The following is a 26,184-nucleotide window of genomic DNA, read 5'->3' on the forward strand; positions in this document are numbered from 1 at the left end:
ACTTGACAAGCTTCCAAGTACAGATGAGAGATTGTCTTCTATTGGTCTTACTGGTATTCCCACAGCACCCTACTGGAGAGATTGGCTTCTATTGGTCTTACTGGTATTCCCACAGCACCCTACAGGAGAGATTGTCTTCTATTGGTCTTACTGGTATTCCCACAGCACCCTACAGGAGAGATTGGCTTCTATTGGTCTTACTGGTATTCCCACAGCACCCTACAGGAGAGATTGGCTTCTATTGGTCTTACTGGTATTCCCACAGCACCCTACAGGAGAGATTGTCTTCCATTGGTCTTACTGGTATTCCCACAGCACCCTACAGGAGAGATTGGCTTCCATTGGTCTTACTGGTATTCCCACAGCACCCTACAGGAGAGATTGGCTTCTATTGGTCTTACTGGTATTCCCACAGCACCCTACTGGAGAGATTGGCTTCTATTGGTCTTACTGGTATTCCCACAGCACCCTACAGGAGAGATTGGCTTCTATTGGTCTTACTGGTATTCCCACAGCACCCTACAGGAGAGATTGGCTTCTATTGGTCTTACTGGTATTCCAACAGCACCCTACTGGAGTGATTGGCTTCTATTGGTCTTACTGGTATTCCCACAGCACCCTACAGGAGAGATTGGCTTCTATTGGTCTTACTGGTATTCCAACAGCACCCTACTGGAGAGATTGGCTTCTATTGGTCTTACTGGTATTCCCACAGCACCCTACAGGAGAGATTGGCTTCTATTGGTCTTACTGGTATTCCCACAGCACCCTACTGGAGAGATTGGCTTCTATTGGTCTTACTGGTATTCCCACAGCACCCTACTGGAGAGATTGGCTTCCATTGGTCTTACTGGTATTCCCACAGCACCCTACAGGAGAGATTGGCTTCCATTGGTCTTACTGGTATTCCCACAGCACCCTACAGGAGAGATTGGCTTCCATTGGTCTTACTGGTATTCCCACAGCGCCCTACTGGAGAGATTGTCTTCTATTGGTCTTACTGGTATTCCCACAGCACCCTACAGGAGAGATTGGCTTCTATTGGTCTTACTGGTATTCCCACAGCACCCTACAGGAGAGATTGGCTTCTATTGGTCTTACTGGTATTCCCACAGCACCCTACAGGAGAGATTGGCTTCTATTGGTCTTACTGGTATTCCCACAGCACCCTACAGGAGAGATTGTCTTCCATTGGTCTTACTGGTATTCCCACAGCACCCTACAGGAGAGATTGGCTTCTATTGGTCTTACTGGTATTCCCACAGCACCCTACTGGAGAGATTGTCTTCTATTGGTCTTACTGGTATTCCCACAGCACCCTACAGGAGAGATTGGCTTCTATTGGTCTTACTGGTATTCCAACAGCACCCTACTGGAGTGATTGGCTTCTATTGGTCTTACTGGTATTCCCACAGCACCCTACAGGAGATTGGCTCTATTGGTCTTACTGGTATTCCCACAGCACCCTACAGGAGAGATTGGCTTCTATTGGTCTTACTGGTATTCCAACAGCACCCTACTGGAGAGATTGGCTTCTATTGGTCTTACTGGTATTCCCACAGCACCCTACAGGAGAGATTGGCTTCTATTGGTCTTACTGGTATTCCCACAGCACCCTACTGGAGAGATTGGCTTCCATTGGTCTTACTGGTATTCCCACAGCACCCTACTGGAGAGATTGGCTTCCATTGGTCTTACTGGTATTCCCACAGCACCCTACAGGAGAGATTGGCTTCCATTGGTCTTACTGGTATTCCTTTGACTTGGTTTAGATCACATCTATCTGGTCCAACACAGTTTGTTCAACTGAAAACCTTTAGATGACGGACCGCAGAGATTATTACTGGTGTGCCTCAGGGCTCAGTCTTGGGCCCTCTTTTGTTTATTATTTACCTTTTACCTTTAGGACACATTTGGAATAAATGTCTAGTGTTATGCTGATGATGCCCAGCTGTATTTGTCTAAACCAAATTCAATTATACAGCCTCTGTCACTATTGGCCTGTTTAACGAAATTAAATGATTGATAACATGTAATTGTCTCCTACTAATGGGCACCAAATCTAAACTGAAAGATTGTGAAAACTTCTCACTGACTATTGAAAATTCTGTTGTTTTTCCTTCAGTTCATGTTAACCCTCTGGGGTCGATGGACGCGTCCTGCTGGATATTTTCATCATTACAGCGGAAACAACTTTAAATACTCCGTAATTTTGGGTATACAGATAAGTGTAAGACATCATTAGAGACTATTAAGGGTCTACTTTTATTTGTGTACACTCACAATAACAACAAAATCTTGTGCTTTTGTAAAATAAAGAAAATAAAAAGGGTGAGCTTTCAGCAGTCTCTGTATTCACGAGCATATTTCAGAAACACGTCACATGAATGAACAGAACGACCGCGAATACTGATCACACACACATGCAACATATGTCTAAAGAAAGCTTTAAATGTCTACTTTTAAATAAAACAATTCCAATTTAAAACATATATTCTCCTGCAATTTAATCTGAAACAAAGCGATGTACATTTTCTCCTGGCTCAACTCATCTCTAATGTGATCCCCCATTACTCTAATTTCAGTCCTATTCTGCCCAACAGCGTCACACATGGCACATCTTTCTTTCAATTTGTCTGCTTCCTTTAATAAGAATCAGCATTTTTTAGATAACTGTACCTGCATCCAGGGGTGCAACGAACCCATTTCTGAGCGGGTATGCCAAACACAAGTTAGCATTACTGTAAAACTGTCTTTCAATTATATTACTGCAGTTATTTATAGATAAAGTGTTTTTAGTAATTGTTTCAAGTAAGAAAGCACAAGACAGGTGTGTCTTATATTAATATTAGTAAATGCTTTAGGTATCACAGTACTGTAACAACAGTATATAATTAACCTATTAACTGCAGTTATTCAACAAGTTTAATGTTAATTATCCTAATACACTTGTTTCTGTGAGTACATGTTCACAATTATTTACTGGTAATATACAGCTTTCAATTAAAACTAATATTATTATGTTGACAATCGTTCATTGTTCATGTTCACTTATTTACTTTCCAATCAGTTCATTTATTAACATTAATTAAGTGTTACACTGAGTTTCATTTGGGTTAGGGCAGTATTTTGGGGGTCACGACCCCTCTGAAACAAGAAGAACTTTAACTACCAGAACGTTTTATATCTCACTGGAGACAATTTAATTGTAGAAAACTTGAATAAAAACTGATAATTGCCAGGATTCATACCCATGAATGTGAATAAGGTCTTGTTTTTGAATGGTTATCCAGTAATAATAAAAGACGGTGATTGGCGCAGAATCACGTGACCGTGCTGTCACACTCTTCCGGTAGCGGTCCGGACCTCTGGACAATGACTTCCACTCCATTAATGATAAATGGTAATAAAATCGGACCTTTCCGCCATTCTTTACTGACCCTTGTCATCCATGAAACACAAGATTGAGGGACGAGAGGATCGTGTTTGTGGCTGTTCAAGCACTTATAAAATACTTTTCACATATACATTTCATAATATTTTATATTCCCCCAAAATCTCTTTTTCCTAACGGTTTATTATAGTGATATTATGTCCAAACACAATCTCAGCGAGGTCACGGATACACATCATGAGATACAGAAGAGAATCATGACTGACCTTCCACTGATGATGATGTCGTCTCCTCCTGTACTGACGGACCACAGACTGCTCACACACACCGTCTGACAGATGAACCTACACACACACACACACAGTCAGCTGTGGTCATGTGATGAGCAGGTGTTGTGGGTAATTAGTGTAATTAGGACGTCAGTGGAATCTCAGGTGTAATGGGACACTTCACTGATCCTCTCAGTGTGCTTCTCATATCTGAAACGGTGCGTCCTCGTTCCCAAAGTTCTCCTTTAATGAAGCCAGGAAGGAAAAGGACAGATCGAAGCAAGACGGGTTTGGGAAATGAAATCAAGCGTTCTTGAAAGCAGCTGCAGTACATCGGAGCGCTTCATTTATGTTTTCATAATAAAACCTAATAAATGAAGATGCAGTTAAATTTGAGAATTATAGTTCATTTAAACCTCAAAGGTGAAGCATGATTTAAAGCTGTCAGATGGGAAGGGGCAGAATTGATCCACCTGTGCTCCTGATCCTCGTCTCTTCTTCAGAGAACGGACACATCCTTCATGATGACAGACTTTATTCTGTTACAGGGTCACATGATTTACTGAAAACAGTTTGTTTGATCATCTTCTGTTATTAAATAATGAGATGAATCTCATGAAACCTCTCAAGAACACATTCCATCACATGAACTCTGCTGATTATTTATTAATACTTATTGACACTGAAGATACTTCAATTGAAACAAGGTCAGATATCAGAAGACATTTTCAAACATGTTTTACTGGCTTTAAAGTTGTTATTCTGAATACATAATCATGCTTTGTAACTTTTGTTTACGTTGAACATTAATTGTGGTCACTAAATGAATATGAGCTATGCAGCTAACGTTAGCTTAGGAAAATAACCACAATGAATAACAGTATAACTCGTCTAGTTAGCTTTTGTGGTCAAGTTGAATACTTGCAGATCAACACCGGTTACATATGATGAATATAATGTGGGCTTGCATTAATTCTCTTGTGTGTGATTAGTGCAGTGCAGGTTAGGCTAGTGTTAGTTTAGATCACTCAGTTATATTTAATGCGTTACATCCTTAATGCAGTTACATTTAATGCGTTGCATCCTTATGCGGTTATATTTAATGCGTTGCATCTTTAATGCCGCTATATTTAATGCGTTGCATCTTTATGCAGTTATATTTAATGCGTTGCATCTTTAATGCAGTTATATTTAATGCGTTGCATCTTTATGCAGTTATATTTAATGCGTTGCATCTTTAATGCCGCTATATTTAATGCGTTGCATCTTTATGCAGTTATATTTAATGCGTTACATCTTTAATGCCGCTATATTTAATGCGTTGCATCTTTATGCAGTTATATTTAATGCGTTGCATCTTTAATGCAGTTATATTTAATGCGTTGCATCTTTATGCAGTTATATTTAATGCGTTGCATCTTTAATGCAGTTATATTTAATGCGTTGCATCTTTATGCAGTTATATTTAATGCGTTGCATCTTTAATGGCGCTATATTTAATGCGTTACATCTTTAATGCAGTTATATTTAATGCGTTAAATCTTTAATGCAGCTATATTTAATGCGTTACATCTTTAATGCAGTTATATTTAATGCGTTGCATCTTTAATGCAGTTATATTTAATGCGTTGCATCTTTATGCAGTTATATTTAATGCGTTGCATCTTTAATGCTGCTATATTTAATGCGTTACATCTTTAATGCGGTTTTATTTAATGCGTTGCATCTTTATGCGGTTTTATTTAATGCGTTGCATCTTTAATGCCGCTATATTTAATGCGTTACATCTTTAATGCAGCTATATTTAATGCGTTACATCTTTAATGCGGTTATATTTAATGCGTTACATCTTTAATGCGGTTATATTTAATGCGTTACATCTTTAATGCAGCTATGTTTAATGCGTTACATCTTTAATGCAGATATATTTAATGCATTACATCTTTAATGCGGTTAATGTGTCGCATCTTTAATGCAGTTGTATTTAATGCGTTGCATCTTTAATGCAGTTGTATTTAATGCCTTGCATCTTTAATGCGGTTGTATTTAATGCGTTGCATATTTAATGCAGTTATATTTAATGGGTTGCATCTTTAATGCAGTTGTATTTAATGGGTTACATCTTTAATGCAGATATATTTAATGCATTACATCTTTAATGCGGTTAATGCGTCGCATCTTTAATGCAGTTATATTTAATGGGTTGCATCTTTAATGCGGTTGTATTTAATGCGTTGCATATTTAATGCAGTTATATTTAATGGGTTGCATCTTTAATGCACTTGTATTTAATGCCTTGCATCTTTAATGCGGTTGTATTTAATGCGTTGCATATTTAATGCAGTTATATTTAATGGGTTGCATCTTTAATGCAGTTGTATTTAATGCGTTGCATCTTTAATGCAGTTATGTTTAATGCGTTGCATATTTAATGCAGTTATATTTAATGGGTTACATCTTTAATGCAGTTGTATTTAATGCGTTGCATCTTTAATGCAGTTATGTTTAATGCGTTGCATATTTAATGCAGTTATGTTTAATGCGTTGCATATTTAATGCAGTTATATTTAATGGGTTGCATCTTTAATGCAGTTGTATTTAATGCGTTGCATCTTTAATGCAGTTATGTTTAATGCATTACATTCTATGAAGTCTACATATCTTATATTTTGCTTCTTAAGTAAATGTTTCTTGTTTTAAGGATTTTTAGACCATTCTAAATGGAAAACAAGACAAAAATACTTGATAAAAATAATTTCAATTTCTTTACGGAATTAAATTTAATAAAAAGTATTTTTCCCTTTAATTCAGTAAATGTCATTTAGAGGTATTTTTAAAAGATGATTTTGTCCTCTTTATTGTTAGTTTAAAACAACCTTTTAAGTCGGGCACAAGCTGAATAACTGGTTAAGAGCTCATGATTAATCGTTGCAATAATCGCACAAAGTCGAATAATCGTTCAAATAATCGTTCGATTAGTCGATTATCAAAATAATCGTTAGTTGCAGTCCTACTTTTGCCCATGACAACTTCCTCTCCTTCTATAGAAATGTATGACATTACAATTCAGCACTTTAAATACAATATAAATATATAAAAACAACAAATATTATCTAATGTATTTTGAGCACCAAACACGACTGAGACATTTAAAATTGACACTGACATTTAAAAAGTTAAACTGCAAAACCTTTTTACATTTTTTGCTGGGTCTCGCCAGGTTATAGTAAGATCAATGACATCATAATAGATTGCAATGTAAAACAATGAGATCTTTATATATGCATATATATAAATACATACAAATATCAGTTCCCACTTTAAATATCTGTTATAAATATCTCAGTATTTCTACAGCTCTGTGGGGTTTTTTATGGTAGTGGGCATGATAATGTAATGCAATGATGATTAAGAGATATATCGCAAAAGCCTGTTGTATCAGATTAGAAACATTTCAATGTAATTAAAATAATGTAAACATTTTTAAGCAAGCACAAGTTGCTTTTATTTCAGCAAATACTCATTTTGAAATATCAGTAACAAGACAAACATTATTGTTCATTTTATAAAGATCTCATTGTTGTGATCTTACCTGCGGTTTGTGACGCGTAATGAACTTTGAATTGGACAGAAACAGCGGCAGCCAATGAGACTCTAATCGATCCTGAACGACAGACTGAAGCTCAGTGAGAACGGACACAGAGACACACTCGCGCTGAAGATGCAGATGACCACCACACATCTGCAACAGCTACACACACACACACACACACACACACACACCATTAACAAGCTTCAGTGTAGTTCCTAACTGCTGATTTTATCTTGTGTTCTTTGATTTGAGCCCCTGATGTGATCAGCTGCAGACCTGCACATCAGCCTGTCACATGAGCTCCATCATTGAGCATCACAACACACTGTGTGTGTGTGTGAGGTTTCTCGTACCCTTGTCTGCTGCTCTTCACTGGCAGGGCTACTCGATCCAAACAGGAAGTTGCTGGTGAGATATTGAGCTTTGATGTTTGTGTTTCTTTTTTTTATCAGATCTTCATCATCCTGAGTAGTCTTCATCAACTGCTCGATGTCCAGCCAACACTGCAGATGCATACTACACACACACACACACACACACACACACACAGAGTCTAACTGTACGTGATGTTTCTACAGTGTGTGTGTGAGTGTGTGTGTGTGAGAGTGTGTGTGTGTGTGTGTGTGAGAGTGTGTGAGTGTGTGTGTGTGTGTGTGTGTGTGTGTGTGTGTGTGTGTGTGTGTGAGTGTGTGTGTGTGAGAGTGTGTGTGTGTGTGTGTGTGTGTGTGTGTGTGTGTGTGTGTGAGTGTGTGTGAGAGAGTGTGTGAGTGTGTGTGTGAGTGAGAGTGTGTGTGTGTGTGTGTGTTCTACTCTCACCTGGCTGAATTCTCTTCCAGGAATGACCGGAAATGCTGGAGTTCAAACTGGTTCTGGATCAGAGAAGTGAGATGAAAGCCTCTGAACGGAGCTGGAACCTTTGACCACAGATCAGAATGTCTGAGTTGCTGTTCTGCAGTTCTGCACTCCTGTCACACACACAATCACATACAGACTCACACTTCTGCTGTGAACACTGTGATCAGGATGGGAAGCTTCAACATGCTCAGAATAACTAGATAATCTAACACAAGGGTTGGGAGGGTTACTTTAAAACTTGCTTAGTAAAAAATTTAACCAGTAACAATCCAATTACCACAGTAAGAATGTAATAATTTCCCCTTCTGTCACTAACTTGACGTGGTGTCGATTGTAATGACACAAGGAGTCTCGGGAGTCTCGTGTATCTCTGAACTTCAGAAAAGGCTAATGTGAAATTGGCAGACAGAATTTGCATGTCCCGCCCCGGACATATGGGTATAAAGGGAGCAGACGTGAGTCTGTCAGTCATATTTTTTCTTCGGAGCCGAGCGGTTGTGCAACAGCGAGCGGAGTTCACCACTGTTCCACTCACTTCTATTGGCAAGAAGCAAAAAGTGTGTAAAAATAAGTGTGTAAAAAAAAAGTGTGTACGTTATACAATGCCATTCAATCACATTTCATCTACTTCAAGAGATACTAATGACATAGGGTTACAACAAAGGGTTCTGGACTATGATCACTTGGAACTGAAACCATTTGACTACACTGAGTACAATGCACAAGACTTGGAAGACGAGACAGACCCTGATAACAGGTTTTTCTCATCTATCAATATTAATTGCAACTATTTTACTGAAGACGATTATAACAACAGTATCGACTCAGAGGGGAAATTTTCAATTATACACTTTAACTGCAGAAGCATGTATTCAAACTTTAATACTATCAAAGATTATTTACAACAATTTATACATCCATTTAGCATTATAGCAATGTCCGAAACATGGTTTAATGAGGATAAAGGAATGACCTCAACTACATGAACAGAGCAAATAAAGCAGGTGGGGCAGTTGCTATATATGTCCATAAGAATTTTAAGTTTAAAGTAATTGACAAGATGACATTAACAATAAATGATATATTAGAATGTATTACGATTGAAATTCATAATGAAAAGAAAAAAATATTATTATAAGTTGTATATATAGGTCACCGGGTTCAAATATGGAGTTATTTATTGACTGGATGGAAAAGATGTTTTCTATAGCAAATAACAAAATACTATTCATCTGTGGAGATTATAATATAGATTTGATAAATCCAAATAAACATAAAATAACAGATGAATGTGAATAGGATGTACAGTATGAGCTTATACCCAATCATCACCAGACCCAGTAGAATTACTTCACATAGTGCCACACTCATTGATAATATTTTTACAAACAATATTGAATACACTACGGTCAGTGGCCTAATGATGTGTGACATAACTGACCATCTACCAGTCTTCACACTGTATGATGACAACTATAAAAAAGATAATAAAGCTCCCCAAAAATCTATCTTTAAACGTATAAAGACGGAAGAAGCAATTAATTCACTCAATTATGACCTAATGGAACAAGACTGGAACGCTGTATACAGAGAGAAAGATGTGAATAGAGCGTACAATAGTTTTCTAGAAACATTTAGCACATTATACAACAAAAACTGTCCTATTTGACAATACAACTACAAGAATAAACGTATAAAATGTCCCTGGTTAACTAAGGGTTTACAAAATGCTCTCAAAAAGAAAAATACTTTATACAGACAATTTATTAAATTAAGGACAAAAGAATGTGAAAATAGATATAAAACATATACAAATTAATTGATCAATATAATAAGAACTAGTAAGAAATTATACTATAAAAATGTATTAAATGAAAATAAAAATAATATTAAAGGGGTATGGGGTATATTAAATAGTATAATTAAGGATAAAACACTTAAGAATTCATATCCAGATTATTTTATTGATAAGAATGTTGAAAACTTTAATATGCATAACATAGTAAATAGTTTCAATGAGTTTTGTGTAAATGTTGGACCAGATTTAGCAGCAATAATTCCTGAGCGTGACAGTGATACATTCAATGAGTTAATTATAGAAAGGAATGCAAAGACCATCTTTCTCTCTGGTGTGAGTGAGACAGAGATTATAGCTATTGTTAATACATGCAAAAATAAAACATCTACTGATTGTCATGATATAGATATGACAATAATTAAAAAAGTAATAAATAGTATTTCAAAACCGCTAACATACATATGCAATGTTTCATTTCAGACTGGAATTTTTCCAAATAAAATAAAAATCGCAAAAATAATATTATATAAAAATGGAAACAAGCACATCTTCACAAACTATAGACCTGTCTCTCTGCTACCTCAGTTTTCAAAAATCTTCTAGAAACTATTTAATGACAGATTAGAAAAATGTATAGACAAGCATGACATAATAAATGAAGGTCAGTATGGCTTTAGAACAAAGAGGTCCACATCAATGGCTTTAACTGAAGCTGCGGAAGAAATTACGAACACCCTAGACAAAAAACAAATATGCAGTGGGAATATTTATTGATTTAAAGAAAGCTTTTGATACTCTTAATCACTCAATTTTACTAACTAAATTGGAATTAGGGGGGTGGCTTCGAACTGGATCAAAAGTTACTTAACTGAAAGACAACAGTTTGTGAAGTTGGGCGAGTTTACGTCACAGTGTCTGGGCATTGCTTGTGGGGTCCCTCAAGGATCAGTATTAGGTCCTAAATTATTTATTTTATATATAAATGACATATTTTGTGTATCTAAATTACTGAAATTTATATTATTTGCTGATGATACCAATATATTTTTTTCTTGTGATAATTATAATAACACTTATAAAAACTGTAAATGAAGAATTAGTAAAACTAAAAACGTGGATGGATATTAATAAATGATCTTTGAATTTAAATAAAACGAAGGTAATGATGTTTGGTAATTATAAAGAAAACGCAGAAATATTATTAAGTATTGATGGTGTTACATTAGAAATAGTGTCAGAAATTAAATTCTTGGGAATAACTATTGATAGTAAATTAAGCTGGAAACCACACATCAGATACATACAAGGCAAAGTATCTAAAAGTATTTCTATAATTAATAAAGTTAAATATGTCTTGGAATATAATGCACTATATATATTGTATTGTTCACTGGTTCTGCCCTATTTAACTTATTGTATAGAAATTTGGGGCAATAATTATAAAAGTTCACTACATACCCTCTTCTTTCTCCAAAAACGAGCAGTTAGAATCATACACAAGGTGGGATATTTTGATCATACAAACTTATTATTTTTGCAATCTAAAATTTTAAAACTGTTTGATCTAGTTGATTTTTATACTGCTCAATTCTTGTATAAAGCCAACAAAAATGATCTGCCGGGTAATATTCAAAAGTTTTTTTTAAGAAGAGACGGGGGCTATAACCTGAGGGGATGTGAAAACTTTAAAGTCCAGGCGGTGAGAACCACCAGGAACAGCTTGTGTGTGTCTGTGTGTGCTGTCAGACTTTGGAATGGTTTGGGGATACAGTTCAAGCAATGCCCAAATATTCACCAATTCAAATTCAAATTGAAAGAAATGGTGTTGATCAAATATGAGACTGAGTGAGGGATCTGGGTGCTCTTGTGTTTGTGATTGGGAGGGGTACTGGTTATGGTAAAATAAACTTAAGTATTTAGGATTATAAACAGTTCCTATTTATTTATCTTGATATTGTTAATGGTGACACAATTACAAAAGAGTGGGATATGTGTACATAGCTGAGTAAATAATGATAATGATTATTATTAATTATTATTGATATTACTGTTATTGTAAAACTATGTTTAATCAATATGCTAGGATATGGTTATATTTTATATATGATGTGATTATTATAGATATCGGGACATATTTGAATGTTTACGATAATGAGGATTATCATATAGCATTATAGTAATTATTGAGATACAATTACATTATGCTAAGAAACTATAATATCAAATAAATAGTATCAAAACAAATAAATTATTATTTATTTAACTGTTAATGGCAGCGGATATATGGGAAGGAATTGGGGGTGGGAGTAAATAAGTTATACTTCTTTCCACTCCCTTTCGAGGAACTATTATTATAAGTGTAAATAATATGTGTGTATATATTTATATCTATGTATATGGGAGATAAGCTGTGCTATGTTATTTTTATTTTTTTATTTGTGTGTGTGTGTTAATATACATGTATATATTATTTATTTTACTTTGCTCGAAATCAAATCAAATAAACTTCAAATCAAATCAAGCACTGCTGTTGGATCTTATGGCGCATCTCCAGCTGGCGTTCTCTCTCTCTGCATGCTGTGCCGTCCACGCCCCTGGGCACTTCGACAGCGCTTTCCCCTCCTAAAAGAGTTTCAGTTTTCACTCATAAAAGAGCAACACACAGCAGGCATTGAACATCCTTTTCAGGACGCGTCTTTTTAATGTCTTTCCGTCTGTCTAGTTCCTGGATGTGGTCGATTTCTCTCCACTTGTGACGGTCATAAAAGCTGCCTCGCATGCCTGGGCTGCAAACACACGCAGGCAGCCTTTTGTGAATGGTTCATGTTCCCGGTGCGAGAACATAGCCATGGCAATGTTACGGTCGCGGCTTTCTTTCCTCACGAGAGAAAGCCAGTTCAGCCGCCCCCGCATCGTTCCTTCTTCCCACGGGATTGTGGACGACCCGGCTGGCGATGAAGGCGATTTAGAGATCACGACGGGCTAGGTTTCACTGGGTAAATCCCAACGAACCACCCGCCCCCTGGCACGCTCGCTTGCTTCCATCCGAGCTCGGGATGAGTGCGGCTCACCTCGTGGCCAGCCGGAATTCTCCCTTGAGCCCCCGGAATTGGATGACGACATCGCCGCTGCATTGGAGAGCATCACAGCGGCGTCTGATGCTGATGAATCGTGTAGGCTGCCCTCTTCGGGTCTGCTTGCCCAGTCCGAGGCTGACGCGCGGCTGTCCGCTATGCTTTCTTGGGCCACCGTGAGCATGAGGCTGGACTGGAAACTTCTGCCCCCCTCCCCCACCCACCCACGGCTACTGGATTGGTTCAGCTCACAGGGACCAGGTGCTTAGGCACCTCAGCTGTCTAGGGCTTCAGGTCAACTGGGAAAAGTTCAACCTCACATTTCCCCAGTGAGCCTTCTTGCACTGGTGCCATGCAAGATCAGGGAGGACGAGGAACAAGTCACCTTGGTGGCTCCTTATTACCCCACCCGGACTTGGTTCTCAGATCTCATGCTTCTCGTGACAGCACCACTCTGGCAAATTCCCCTGAGGAAGGACCTTCTTTCTCAGGGACGGGACACCCTCTGGCACCCGTGCCCAGACATCTGGAACCTCCACGTCTACCTGCAGTCATAGACATGATCAACCAAGCAAGAGCTCCCTCCACCAGGCAACTTTGCGGGTCGGAGCACACTCGACAAGAAGTGTGGCATCCTTGTGGGCACTGGCCAACGCCGCCTCCCTAGCAGACATCTGCAGAGCAGAGGGCCGGGCAACACCCAATACCTTTACAAGATCTCAGGGTGGAGTCGGTCTCATCCCGTGTTTTGTCAGGTCCGAGCTGGTAGAACTCGGTAACGCGGCACAACCGACCGGGTGTTCCGCTTGCACACAGCGGCCTTCACCAAGTTGCATCCAGTGCGCCTTCTCTCCCAGGTGAGCCACAGGTGCGCTGTACTGGGGTAGGGCTTCACAGGCTTAGTTCCCTCCTCAGACAAACTCCCCGTGATGTATTTTCTGCGGTACGGTCCCCCTGTCGGTGGACCCATGTCTCCCTTGTGTAGTCCCACTGCCCCGGTCGCCATGCTTGAAGAGCTCCTCCCTCATCAGCCTGGACCTAACACTGTGTCACTCCCACGTATGGCTTCACAACCCTCGTGGTGTATTTGCCACGTTACCTCCCCCTAGTCTGGGCAGGATGTGGCCTCCGCATCCTCCGGGTCTCTTCCCCCCTGAAAGAATAGGACCGGGAAAGACCGCCATCCCTGAAGCATTTCATAGTGCTAAGATAGCCCCAGCAGCTTCACACCCTATGCGAGAGACATAGTGTGTCCCCCTTGCCATGGTACTATTCCCACCACAGTAATGCGCCGTACCTTATTCTCGACCCCTCAGTGCAAAAACCTGACTGACAGATGCACGTCCGCTCCCTTTATACCCGTATGTCTGGGGGCGGGACATGCAAATTCTGTCTGCCAATTTCTCATTGGCCTTTTCTCAAGTTCAGAGGTACACGAGCCTCCCAAGAATGACCCCTAGTGTCACTACAATCGACACAATTGGATATACATTCTGCCATGTGCTGCAGTTAGCATGTAGACTTCTGTGTTAAATCAGTAGATCACACATTATCATCATCATTATCATTATTTTTAATGCAGTTTTTTTATTCCAAATAATTATTATTCCAAATTAAAAAACTTCTAGTTTCAGTTCTTATTCCTACTTTTTACAAAACTTCCATCTGTCAGAATTTCCCCCTCACTCAAGACTTTTCAACAGGGACGGATTATGACTTGCAAAGGCCTTGGGGCCAATTATTTCCAAGGGCTCACTTTTTTCCATGGCCTTCCAGACTCGGGCCATGCCTGCCCCCTTGCGGGTCGGAGCACACTCGACAAGAAGTGTGGCATCCTTGTGGGCACCACTTTTGCCCTCCACCCAAAAGTTGTTGAGCGGGGGGTGGGTTCATTGTTCGTGGCCAAAAGTTGTTGCCCCGGGCAGTCAAGGGCCCCTGGGCACTGGCCCCATTGGCCCGGTCGGTAATCCATCCCTGCTTTTGAACTGTTCTAATGATATTTTTGAAATAAGTTTCAAAATCAGATCAATTATCCGTTATCTATTTTAATTAATTTGGCACGTTTACAATTTTGATTTATTTTTATCATTAAAGAAATGCAGTCCCTATTGCTGTTATTACATCACGAGTTTGAACTGAAGTTATGATGGAGATGAGAAGTGACAGTGAAGTTTCAACAGTAGATATCCTGTGTATGGGACTACAGTGTGTGTGTGTGAGAGAGTGAGAGTGTGTGTGTGTGTGTGTGTGTGAGAGTGTGTGTGTGTGTGTGTGTGTGTGTTACCTGCTGATGTCTTCTATGTGTGTATAGAGTCTGCAGTGTGTGTGTGAGAGTGTGTGTGTGTGTGTGTGTGTGTTACCTGCTGATGTCTTCTATGTGTGTATAGAGTCTGCAGTGTGTTGAAGAGTTCAGTTTCAGCATAACGCACTTCCTCCCACAGCGCCACCTACAAACACACAGGGGAAGAGAAAATAGTGTGACACGTGATATTCAATGTAAAACTATTTAAACAGCACAATAGTTAGTTTGTAATGATGCAATGAATCATTAAATGTGCACTTTTTATTCACACTAGTGGTGCGGACGCAGCAGCACAGCAGAATTCAGTCTTCACAATCAGCCATGATTCATTTCATCCATGAAAGAACGTGTCCAATAACAAGAGATATTCAGCTGGTCATGTGATCATATCACGGCAGCTCTCATGTGGAGACCCTCTCCATGCAGAATAAAACAGCTTTTATAAGGTTACTGATATGAGTCTTCCTCTCAAAATGACTATTAAAGTAAAACTCTTTACATTTACATATACATTTATGCATTTGGCAGACGCTTTTATCCAAAGCGACTTACAGTGCACCTATTACAGGGACAATCCCCCCGGAGCAACCTGGAGTTAAGTGCCTTACTCAAGGACACAATGGTGGTGGCCGTGGGGCTTGAACCAACGTCCTTCTGATTACCAGTTATGTGCTTAGACCACTACACCACCACCACTCCAGGAGGAAAAGAGATTACTGCGTGCACCTTAAAATAAGGCATAAAGATGAAAAATACAAAGAAATGGAGACAGACACAGGATCTGACATGTACATTTTCCCTTATAGTTTTAAGTGAAAATGAAATTAATTCCATGGAGGAGTTCAGTGGGGATTACCCAGAGATCTCTTGAATGCAAGCGGGACAAGAACAGAATGATGTGATGCATAAATACCCAGCGCAGTGATTGTGTGTTTGATAACAGTGTCCAGGGCTCCAGCAGGAGAGTGAGCGCATGTTCCTCCACCTCATCAAACAGATCCTCAAACGCTGGATTCAAACGCACCAGAACACCTTTAATGATCTCCTCACTCGAGCCAAGGCTCTTCTGAGCTCCACTGCACACATACGAGACGTACAGAAGCTGAGAGGAGACCACACAGAGACATGCAGTCACATGACTGATCAAACCATACAGTGTGTGTGTGTGTGTGTGTGTGTGTGTGTGTGTGTGTGTGTGTGAGAGTGTGTGTGTGAGAGCGTGTGTGTGTGAGTGAGAGTGTGTGTGTGTGTGTGTGTGTGTGTGTGTGTGTGTGTGTGTACCTGAGCAGTGTGTTGCACTCTATATGGATCAAATCTGTTCTGGTAGAAGAGTGAATGGAACCGCTGCAGTTCTGAGCAGAAATGAACAGCATTTCCCCACAACTGCACACACACACACACACACACACACACACACACCATCAGAACACCACACTGTTTAAATATATATTTCACTTTTGAGTAAATCTACGTCACTCTTTTAGAAACACACACAGCAGCTTTACATCTGATTTCAGAAACTCCGTTTGGAGTTTCATATCAAAATATATTTAATATTAATGTTTGAATTTCAGTGTTAATGTCTTCAATGACATTACAGACAAACATTTTTATTGAAGGTTTATCTTATTATGTTTTCTCAATGATAATGAAGACGATCATGACAATAATCAAATAGTTCACACATGACTGCTTAACTTGTGTTGTGAACACACCATTTCCCTAAAACTACACGCAACACAAAACCCTAAATGACCAGAAGTGAGGAATTCACAACCAAGTCACTTGTAAAACTCATACTTCAGTCATGTTAAAGGGATCGTTCAACTAAAAATGAACATTCTCGCAGTCGTTTTCTAACTGTAAATCTTCACTTTCACCTTTTGTGTTTTGGTGATTCTCCGTGCACATCGCCAGCTACTGGGCAGAGAGGAGAATTATAGTAAAAAAAGCATGAAATATTGAGTTCCATTGCGCCAAGCGAGCATCGGACGTGTGCACGGCGAGCTCTGCACACTTTGCTAGTTTTAATACTTCATGACATTAACCGGTGAGATTCGATACACTGTTCATAACGGTTCTAGGAGGGCAAAGAATTCATAATCCTTGAGCTCTGGAGACATTAAGACACTTATGTGCTCATGCTGATGCCCCTGAGCGGCAGGACACAAGCCTGGGAGTCGACTTAGTCGGGGAGGTGCAGGAAATGCGGCGAGACATGTTGAACATGTCGGCTATGCTGACGAAGATCTTTATGCGGTAACAAGAGTGGGGGATGTCGATTACATGGAGTCATCGGACAGGGAATTATCTGCTAATCCGCTATAGACCAAGGAGCATTTGGAGCATGTCTGGGAGAAGTTGGAAGACTTGGAAAACCGTAGCCGGCGGAATAACGTCCTTATTGTCGGAGTACCTGATTCATAGAGGTGTTGCCACATACAGAGGAAAGGAAATCATATAGTTGCCACTTTCATGTATCCCTACTGCAAAATCCTGAATTCCTACAAATGTTAAAGGCTGAAATCAATGTTTATATGTCTTTTAATGTCTTTTTTCTACCATTCCCTCAGTGAAATCTGCTGGTGGTGATATATTGACCTCATTGATATTAATAATGATTTTAAAGAATTCTATCTTGATCTTTATAGTTCCACGTCTTCATCTACTGATGAAGATAATAGAAACTTTGTGGAACCATCAGAACTCCCGAAACTGACGAAGAGTAAAAACATTCTCTTGATTCTGAGATAATCTTGGAGGAGTTTGGTGAGGTAATTAAGGCCTTACAGGCGAGGCTCCGGGGCCAGACGGTTTGGGTAAATGTTTAGATCTTATGCTACAGAACTGGCTCCACTTCTGTTATAAGATTATACAGAATCATTAAAGAATGGAAAGCATCCGATAATCATGACACAAGCCCGGATCAGTCTGATTCTTAAAAAGGACAAAGATCCAAGCGAGAGCAAGAGTTCCCATCCCTGATCCAGCAAGAATATTGTCAAACATTCTGGCTAATCGATTAAGTTATGACATCTCTTACACATATAGATCAGGTTGGGTTTATTCGGGGCTCTTCTGATAACATCAGGTGTTTCATCAGTATCATGTGATCAGTGGCGAATGATCAGACTCCGGTCGCTGCATCTCACTTGATGCCGAAAATGTGTTTGATATGGTAGAAAGGGATCATCTTTTTAAGATTTTGAAATACTTTTATTGGATGGATTAAGTTACTTTATAGACATCTGGTAGCAGTGGTACAAACAAATGGATTAATTTCAGATTATTTTACTCTGGATAGGGGCACCGGCAGGGTTGCCCATTATTGTTGTCTTGCCCTGGCACCATTAGCAGCCGTGATAAGAAAGGAGGATTTTCCAGGGGTGATGGTGGGAGCATAAACTTCTGCTTTACACAGATTATATTTTATTATTCGTCTCCGATATTAGATCTATGGCTTGCCCTATTCTAAATTCCTTTTCTAAGTTCTCAGGATACAGAGTTAATTGGTCTAAATCTGAAGCTTTGGCTCTGACAGTGTTCTGCCCAATAACGGCTCTTCAGCCGGCGCCTTCCAGTGGCCCTAGGAGGGGCAGTGGAGAGACATGTGTGGTTTTAAAAGTGTGTGATTATTAGATTATTATTATTATTATTTTTTTTTTAGTAGCTTTGACCACAGGGATATTTGTTGAGGGTTAGGGTTGGGTTGGGGATTGGGATTGGGAATAATGGGGGTTGATTCTGTGAATATATGTTTTACTTTTCTGTTTCAATTGTGTGAATCAATAAAAAGTGTTAATTGTAAAAAAGCACTTAAATATTGATCTGTTTCTCACCCACACCTATCATATCACTTCTGAAGACATGGATTAAACCACTGGACTCTGAATTTTATGCTGCCTTTATGTGCTTTATGGAGCTTTAAAGTTCTGGTCACCATTCACTTGCATTGTATGAACCAACAGAGCTGAAATATTCTTCTAAAAATCTTCATTTGTGTTCTGCAGAAGAAAGAAAGACACACATCTGGGATGACATGAGGGTGAGGAAATGATGACAGAATGTTCATTTTTGGGAAAACTGTCCCTTTCAGAAGGACCATTTCTCATGTTACATATTAAACAAATTCATCTTTAACATGTTTGATGTTAGGGTAACCCCAACCATAGCTGTAAGTAGTTTATCATTTTCAGAATCGTTTAACATTTTGGACTTTTAAAGTTTGATTTGATGTTTTTTGTCATTTTGCACATTATAAATAAGTTATATACAAAATAATAAAAATATATAGAATATGTCATTTCCATTGACTAAAACCCTAGAGTAAAACTGACTAAAATAAATGAACATGACAGGATGAAATATTGACAAAATTTGAAGTGTATGTTGTTCAAAATCAAAACTAAAATTATAACTCAAATAAAAATCTATGGTGGAAATGAACAGAATTTGCAGAATGTGTATATTAACACATGCAATAACACGGTCCTTCAGATGCTTCTCAAACAGGATTCTGACATTTGTGCAGCGGCATGATTTATCTGAACTACAGGAATATTAATTATCTGTTGAATTAATATACGGTCAGGGGTTACAGTCCTTACACTTCTGCTCAAAGCTGAATAAATCCAAGGGAACTCTGTTGAGACGCAGTTTGAGAAACACTGAATTCATGTTGTCTTGTGTTGTACCTCGTTTCCTGAATTCTGACAGAAATGAGTGAAAAAGAATCCGGATCTCGATTCAGTGTGAAGAACTTCCAACAGAGTCTGTAGCGCACGGCCGCCCACCTACACACACACACACACACACACACACACAAACACACACACACACACCAAATACACACACACACACATACATTAAATACACGCACGCACATCAAATACACACATCAAATACACTCACACACACACACCCCAGAATCGCCCACACACACACACACACACACAAACATAAAATACACACACACCAATCGCCCACACACACACACATACACACACAAACATCAAATACACACACACACACACACACACACACACACACCCCGAATCGCCCACACACACACACACACAAACAAAAAATACATACACACCAATCACCCACACACACAAACATCAAATACACATATACACACACACCAATCACCCACACACACAAACATCAAATACACATATACACACACACCCCGGAATCACCCACACAAACATCAAACACACACATCAGAATCACCTACAGGGTGAGTGGACCGTTCAGTACCTTCAGATTGCTGCAGATGCATGCGGGACAGGGTTCTGTGCAGACGCAAGCGGGCAAGTGCATGTATGTTGGCAGGGAGGTGGTGCTGTAAGTGCAGACAGAACTGAGCCCACGCTCAGATGTGTACCACTGATCAGACACACACAATTTGAAGCGCTGACCCCTGAAACACACACACACACACACACACACACACACACACTTCATACATGGTGCTTTTGTATCCTTTTTGAATCATGAAAGCTGTGATCTCAGACTGTTGGACTCTGTATGTGTGATGAAATAGCACACACACACACACACACACACACACACACACACACACACACACACACACCAGTACAGCAGCAGCATCTCCAACAGATGAGGTTGAATGTGGCGCAGTGTGTCCTCCTGCCAGCAGATGGTGCTGTTTAAACCCAGTCTAGAGAGCAACTCCACGCTCAGAGCCGCCGCACTTGTGCTGACTACATACTCACTCCTCATCCACACTAAATACCTGCAACAGCAAAGAGGAGTTTAGTGCACACTTCTGTATCTGCATCAGATTCATTTTATCAGACCCATTGCACAACACACACACGCACATGTGAATGTGTGGTGAACATGACAAACGTGCTGTCGCACAGGTAACAGACTTCAGTACTCAAGGAGGTTACTTTCTGTGCCATTAAAACAGATGTTACTATCAGACTCTGTAGATTCGGCAGATTTCATCTGGGCTTGGTCACTATTCAGCTAGCTGATATAAACATGTTGAACTTTAACAGTGAGATTCTCTTCAAACTGTTGCTCCACCATGACATAAGTCGACCAGAAAGTACGGAAGCCCGTTTTGTCCATGGTTCATCACTGGTTTTCTCTTTTGTTCTTGTGATTCTCGCGAGAAAACACGCTTGGAGCAGCTCATCGTTACAGGAAATGCGTTTATCGCAACAGTAGGCTTCTCTAGGACAAAGAGATGGATATTATCTTTTTTTTAACTAAAGGGTTTATAAATAAACACGTAATAACCATGTGAAGGCTCAAAGGCTTCATATACGAGTGAAGAATAAAAACTATATCTGAGAGTACATGAATAACTGATTATTAACGTCTAGATTGGATAATAACTACGCTTGTGGGATGTAACATTTAATTAACAATGGTATGAGATGTGCTTATGTGACTGTATTGGGTTCAAACTTGTTGGATTTGTGATTGTTATTATCCATATACTGAAGCGGTCATGTGATTTTCAGCTGAATGAAGCTGATCACGGATCACGCCCCCCCAATGATTGAAGCTCTGATACAGTGCATACAATGCATCAGTGTCCGCATTAATTCAGTGCATACAATGCATCAGTGTCCGCAGTGCTTCAGTGTATACAGTGCTACAGTGCTTCAGTGTCCGCAGTGCTTCAGTGCCCGCAGTGCTTCAGTGCCCGCAGTGCTTCAGTGCCCGCAGTGCTTCAGTGTCCGCAGTGCTTCAGTGTCCGCAGTGCATCAGTGTCTACAGTGCATCAGCGCATCAGTGTCTACAGTGCTACAGTGCATCAGTGTCTGCAGTGCATTAGTGTATACAGTGCTACAGTGCATCAGTGTCTACAGTGCTACAGTGCATCAGTGTCTACAGTGCTACAGTGCATCAGTGTCTGCAGTGCATTAGTGTATACAGTGCTACAGTGCATCAGTGTCTGCAGTGCATCAGTGCATCAGTGTCTACAGTGCTACAGTGCATCAGTGTCTACAGTGCTACAGTGCATCAGTGTCTACAGTGCATCAGTGCATCAGTGTCTACAGTGCTACAGTGCATCAGTGTCTGCAGTGCATTAGTGTATACAGTGCTACAGCGCATCAGTGTCTGCAGTGCATCAGTGTCTACAGTGCTACAGTGCATCAGTGTCTACAGTGCATCAGTGCATCAGTGTCTACAGTGCTACAGTGCATCAGTGTCTGCAGTGCATTAGTGTATACAGTGCTACAGTGCATCAGTGTCTACAGTGCTACAGTGCATCAGTGTCTACAGTGCTACAGTGCATCAGTGTCTACAGTGCATCAGTGCATCAGTGTCTACAGTGCTACAGTGCATCAGTGTCTGCAGTGCATTAGTGTATACAGTGCTACAGTGCATCAGTGTCTACAGTGCATCAGTGTCCGCAGTGCATCGGTGTCTACAGTGCATCGGTGTATGCAGTGCATTAGTGTATACATTGCTACAGAGCATCAGTGTCTGCAGTGCATTAGTGTCTGCAGTGCTACAGTGCATCAGTGTCTACAGTGCATCAGTGTCCACAGTGCATTAGTGTATACAGTGCTACAGTGCATCAGTGTCCGCAGTGCATCAGTATCCGCAGTGCTTCAGTGTCCGCAGAGCAATAGTGTATACAGTGCCCGCAGTGCATCAGTGTCCGCAGTGCTTCAGTGTCCGCAGTGCATCAGTGTATACAGTGTCCGCAGTGCTTCAGTGTCAGCAGTGCTTCAGTGTCCGCAGTGCTTCAGTGCATACAGTGCTTCAGTGTCCGCAGTGGTTCAGTGCATAGAGTGCATACAGTGCTTCAGTGTCCACAGTGCTTCAGTGTCCACAGTGGTTCAGTGTCCACAGTGGTTCAGTGTCCACAGTGGTTCAGTGCATACAGTGCGTTCAGTGCATACAGTGCTTCAGTGTCCACAGTGGTTCAGTGCATACAGTGCTTCAGTGCATACAGTGCATTAGTGTATAAAGTGCTACAGTGCATCAGTGTCTGCAGTGCATCAGTGTCCGCAGTGCATCAGTGTATACAGTGCTTCAGTGTCCGCAGAACAATAGTGTATACAGTGCTACAGTGCATACAGTGCATTAGTGTATAAAGTGCTACAGTGCATCAGTGTCTGCAGTGCATCAGTGTCCGCAGTGCATCAGTGTCTGCAGTGCTACAGTGCATCAGTGTCTACAGTGCATCAGTGTCTACAGTGCATCAGTGTCCACAGTGCTTCAGTGTCCACAGAGCAATAGTGTATACAGTGCTACAGTGCATCAGTGTCCGCAGTGCTTCAGTGTCCGCAGTGCATCAGTGTCCGCAGTGCATCAGTGTATACAGTGCTACAGTGACCGCAGTGCTTCAGCGTCCGCAGTGCATCAGTGTCCGCAGTGCATCAGTGTATACAGTGCTACAGTGCTTCAGTGTCCACAGTGCTTCAGTGTCCGCAGTGCATCAGTGTATACAGTGCTACAGTGCTTCAGTGTCCACAGTGCTTCAGTGTCCGCAGTGCATCAGTGTCCGCAGTGGTTCAGTGCATACAGTGCTTCAGTGTCCGCAGTGCTTCAGTATCCGCAGTGGTTCAGTGCATACAGTGCATTAGTGTATAAAGTGCTACAGTGCATCAGTGTCTGCAGTGCATCAGTGTCCGCAATGCATTAGTGTATACAGTGCTACAGTCCTTCAGTGTCCGCAGTGCTTCAGTGTCCGCAGAGCATTAGTGTATACAGTGCTACAGTGCATCAGTGTCTGCAGTGCATCAGTGTCTGCAGTGCATCAGTGTCCACAGCGCTTCAGTGCATACAGTGCTTCAGTGTCCGCAGTGCTTCAGTGTCCACAGTGCTTCAGTGTCCACAGTGGGTCAGTGCATACAGTGCTTCAGTGTCCGCAGTGATTCAGTGCATACAGTGCTTCAGTGTCCGCAATGATTCAGTGCATACAGTGCTTCAGTGTCCGCAGTGCTTCAGTGCATACAGTGCTTCAGTGTCCGCAATGATTCAGTGCATACAGTGCTTCAGTGTCCGCAGTGATTCAGTGCATACAGTGCTTCAGTGTCCACAGTGGTTCGGTGCATACAGTGCTTCAGTGTCCGCAGTGCTTCAGTGCATACATTGCTTCAGTGTGCACAAAGCGATTTCAGCTGCCATCAGGCCTTGATTATTGCAATACAGAATGATGTCTCTGGAATATTCTACAGTAATTTATAAGTCATGATCATGAGAGAACAAGACAGAAATGAAGTGATAAACATGGACAAAACGAGCTTCTGTATGAGAGAGAAAACGTACTGTAGAAGAAGACTGAAGTTTACACTAATGCCCTCTATAGCGCCCCTTACAGTAACAATGAGAACTGCAATGCACACTTGTGTTATGAAGGATTACAACACAGGAAATGCAGCTGGCACAGCTAGTGTTTGCATTCATGTACATACACAGAGAATGAGCAAGATTACACGCATGATCTTACACTGATTATACTTAATAAGCCGACAGGGTGTGCATTCATGTAAACACCTTTAATGGTTTTCTTTTAGCAGTACAAGCTCAAGTCTCATGTAAACGCTTAAAAAATTGTCTTAAATTTTTTTTAAATAAGCTGAATTTGGTAGTTATCAGTGTATTGATGTGCATTTGTGATGTCAATAAATGGGTTTACATATTAAATGAATACATTGTAATGCCTATTTTTGAATGAAATACTTTATAAATGAAATCAACTTACTTTTCTATCATTTTCTATTTTTTTGCAAACTTGACAAACATAGTGGAAAAAAATAAAAATCAATTGGAGGTAATCAACATTAGCATAATGCTAAATGTCCCATTTCAGTCTGATGTTGACTAGTATTATTAATATTAAACAGTTCATTAGTCTAATATTTGTTTTCTAATATCATTCAAACTGAATTTTATTAAGATGAGGTGAACTTTAAAAAACCCACATGACAGATGACACTATATTGTCGGTGCATGACACATTGTTTTAGCTATTTTTCTCCTCAGTGTTGGTTAGAACGTCAGACTTTCTCGCCGTTAGAGATGTTTGACTCCCTCCACAGCACTTTAAGGTAAAAAACAAGAATTCAAATGGGACATGCAAGTTTTGATGTTTGTGGCGTGATAGAAACCGTTGAGTAGTGCGAGTGATCCGTCTGTCTGTGTAACACCATCTGGAAGTCTGCTGGAGGAGACGCGTGTGTGACGATCACATGAAACACAGCTGCGCGTGTGTGACGATCACATGAAACACAGCTGCGCGTGTGTGACGATCACATGAAACACAGCTGCGCGTGTGAGACGATCACATGAAACACAGCTGCGCGTGTGACGATCACATGAAACACAGCTGCGCATGTGAGACGATCACATGAAACACAGCTGCGCGTGTGACGATCACATGAAACACAGCTGCGGCGTGTGAGACGATCACATGAAACACAGCTGCGCGTGTGACGATCACATGAAACACAGCTGCGCGTGTGAGACGATCACATGAAACACAGCTGCGCGTGTGACGATCACATGAAACACAGCTGCACGTGTGACGTTCACATGAAACACAGCTGCGCATGTGAGACGATCACATGAAACACAGCTGCGCGTGTGACGATCACATGAAACACAGCTGCGCGTGTGACGATCACATGAAACACAGCTGCGCGTGAGACGATCACATGAAACACAGCTGCGCATGTGAGACGATCACATGAAACACAGCTGCGCGTGTGTGACGATCACATGAAACACAGCTGCGCGTGTGTGACGATCACATGAAACACAGCTGCGCGTGTGAGACGATCACATGAAACACAGCTGCGCGTGTGACGATCACATGAAACACAGCTGCGCATGTGAGACGATCACATGAAACACAGCTGCGCGTGTGACGATCACATGAAACACAGCTGCGCGTGTG

The 26,184-nt window shown here is 40.6% G+C and overlaps 1 protein-coding gene across 2 annotated transcripts in view; it reads right to left on the reverse strand.

Annotated features, from left to right (window-relative positions):
- The window catches only part of LOC127658048 (regulator of G-protein signaling 22), a 41,927-nt gene that overhangs the window by 7,353 nt on the left and 8,390 nt on the right, over positions 1-26,184 (reverse strand). For both annotated transcript variants that reach the window (XM_052147130.1, XM_052147131.1), the window contains 10 exons: positions 20,884-21,045; positions 20,547-20,709; positions 19,979-20,077; positions 16,566-16,667; positions 16,198-16,386; positions 15,343-15,429; positions 8,072-8,220; positions 7,609-7,771; positions 7,256-7,414; positions 3,661-3,738 (listed from right to left, as the gene is read on the reverse strand). In XM_052147130.1, the coding sequence (XP_052003090.1) occupies positions 3,661-3,738; positions 7,256-7,414; positions 7,609-7,771; positions 8,072-8,220; positions 15,343-15,429; positions 16,198-16,386; positions 16,566-16,667; positions 19,979-20,077; positions 20,547-20,709; positions 20,884-21,045 (1,351 nt within the window). The remainder of the gene's footprint in view (positions 1-3,660; positions 3,739-7,255; positions 7,415-7,608; positions 7,772-8,071; positions 8,221-15,342; positions 15,430-16,197; positions 16,387-16,565; positions 16,668-19,978; positions 20,078-20,546; positions 20,710-20,883; positions 21,046-26,184) is intronic.

This window comes from Xyrauchen texanus, chromosome 17, assembly GCF_025860055.1.
Source record: "Xyrauchen texanus isolate HMW12.3.18 chromosome 17, RBS_HiC_50CHRs, whole genome shotgun sequence".
NCBI classification, from domain to species: Eukaryota; Metazoa; Chordata; class Actinopteri; order Cypriniformes; family Catostomidae; genus Xyrauchen; species Xyrauchen texanus.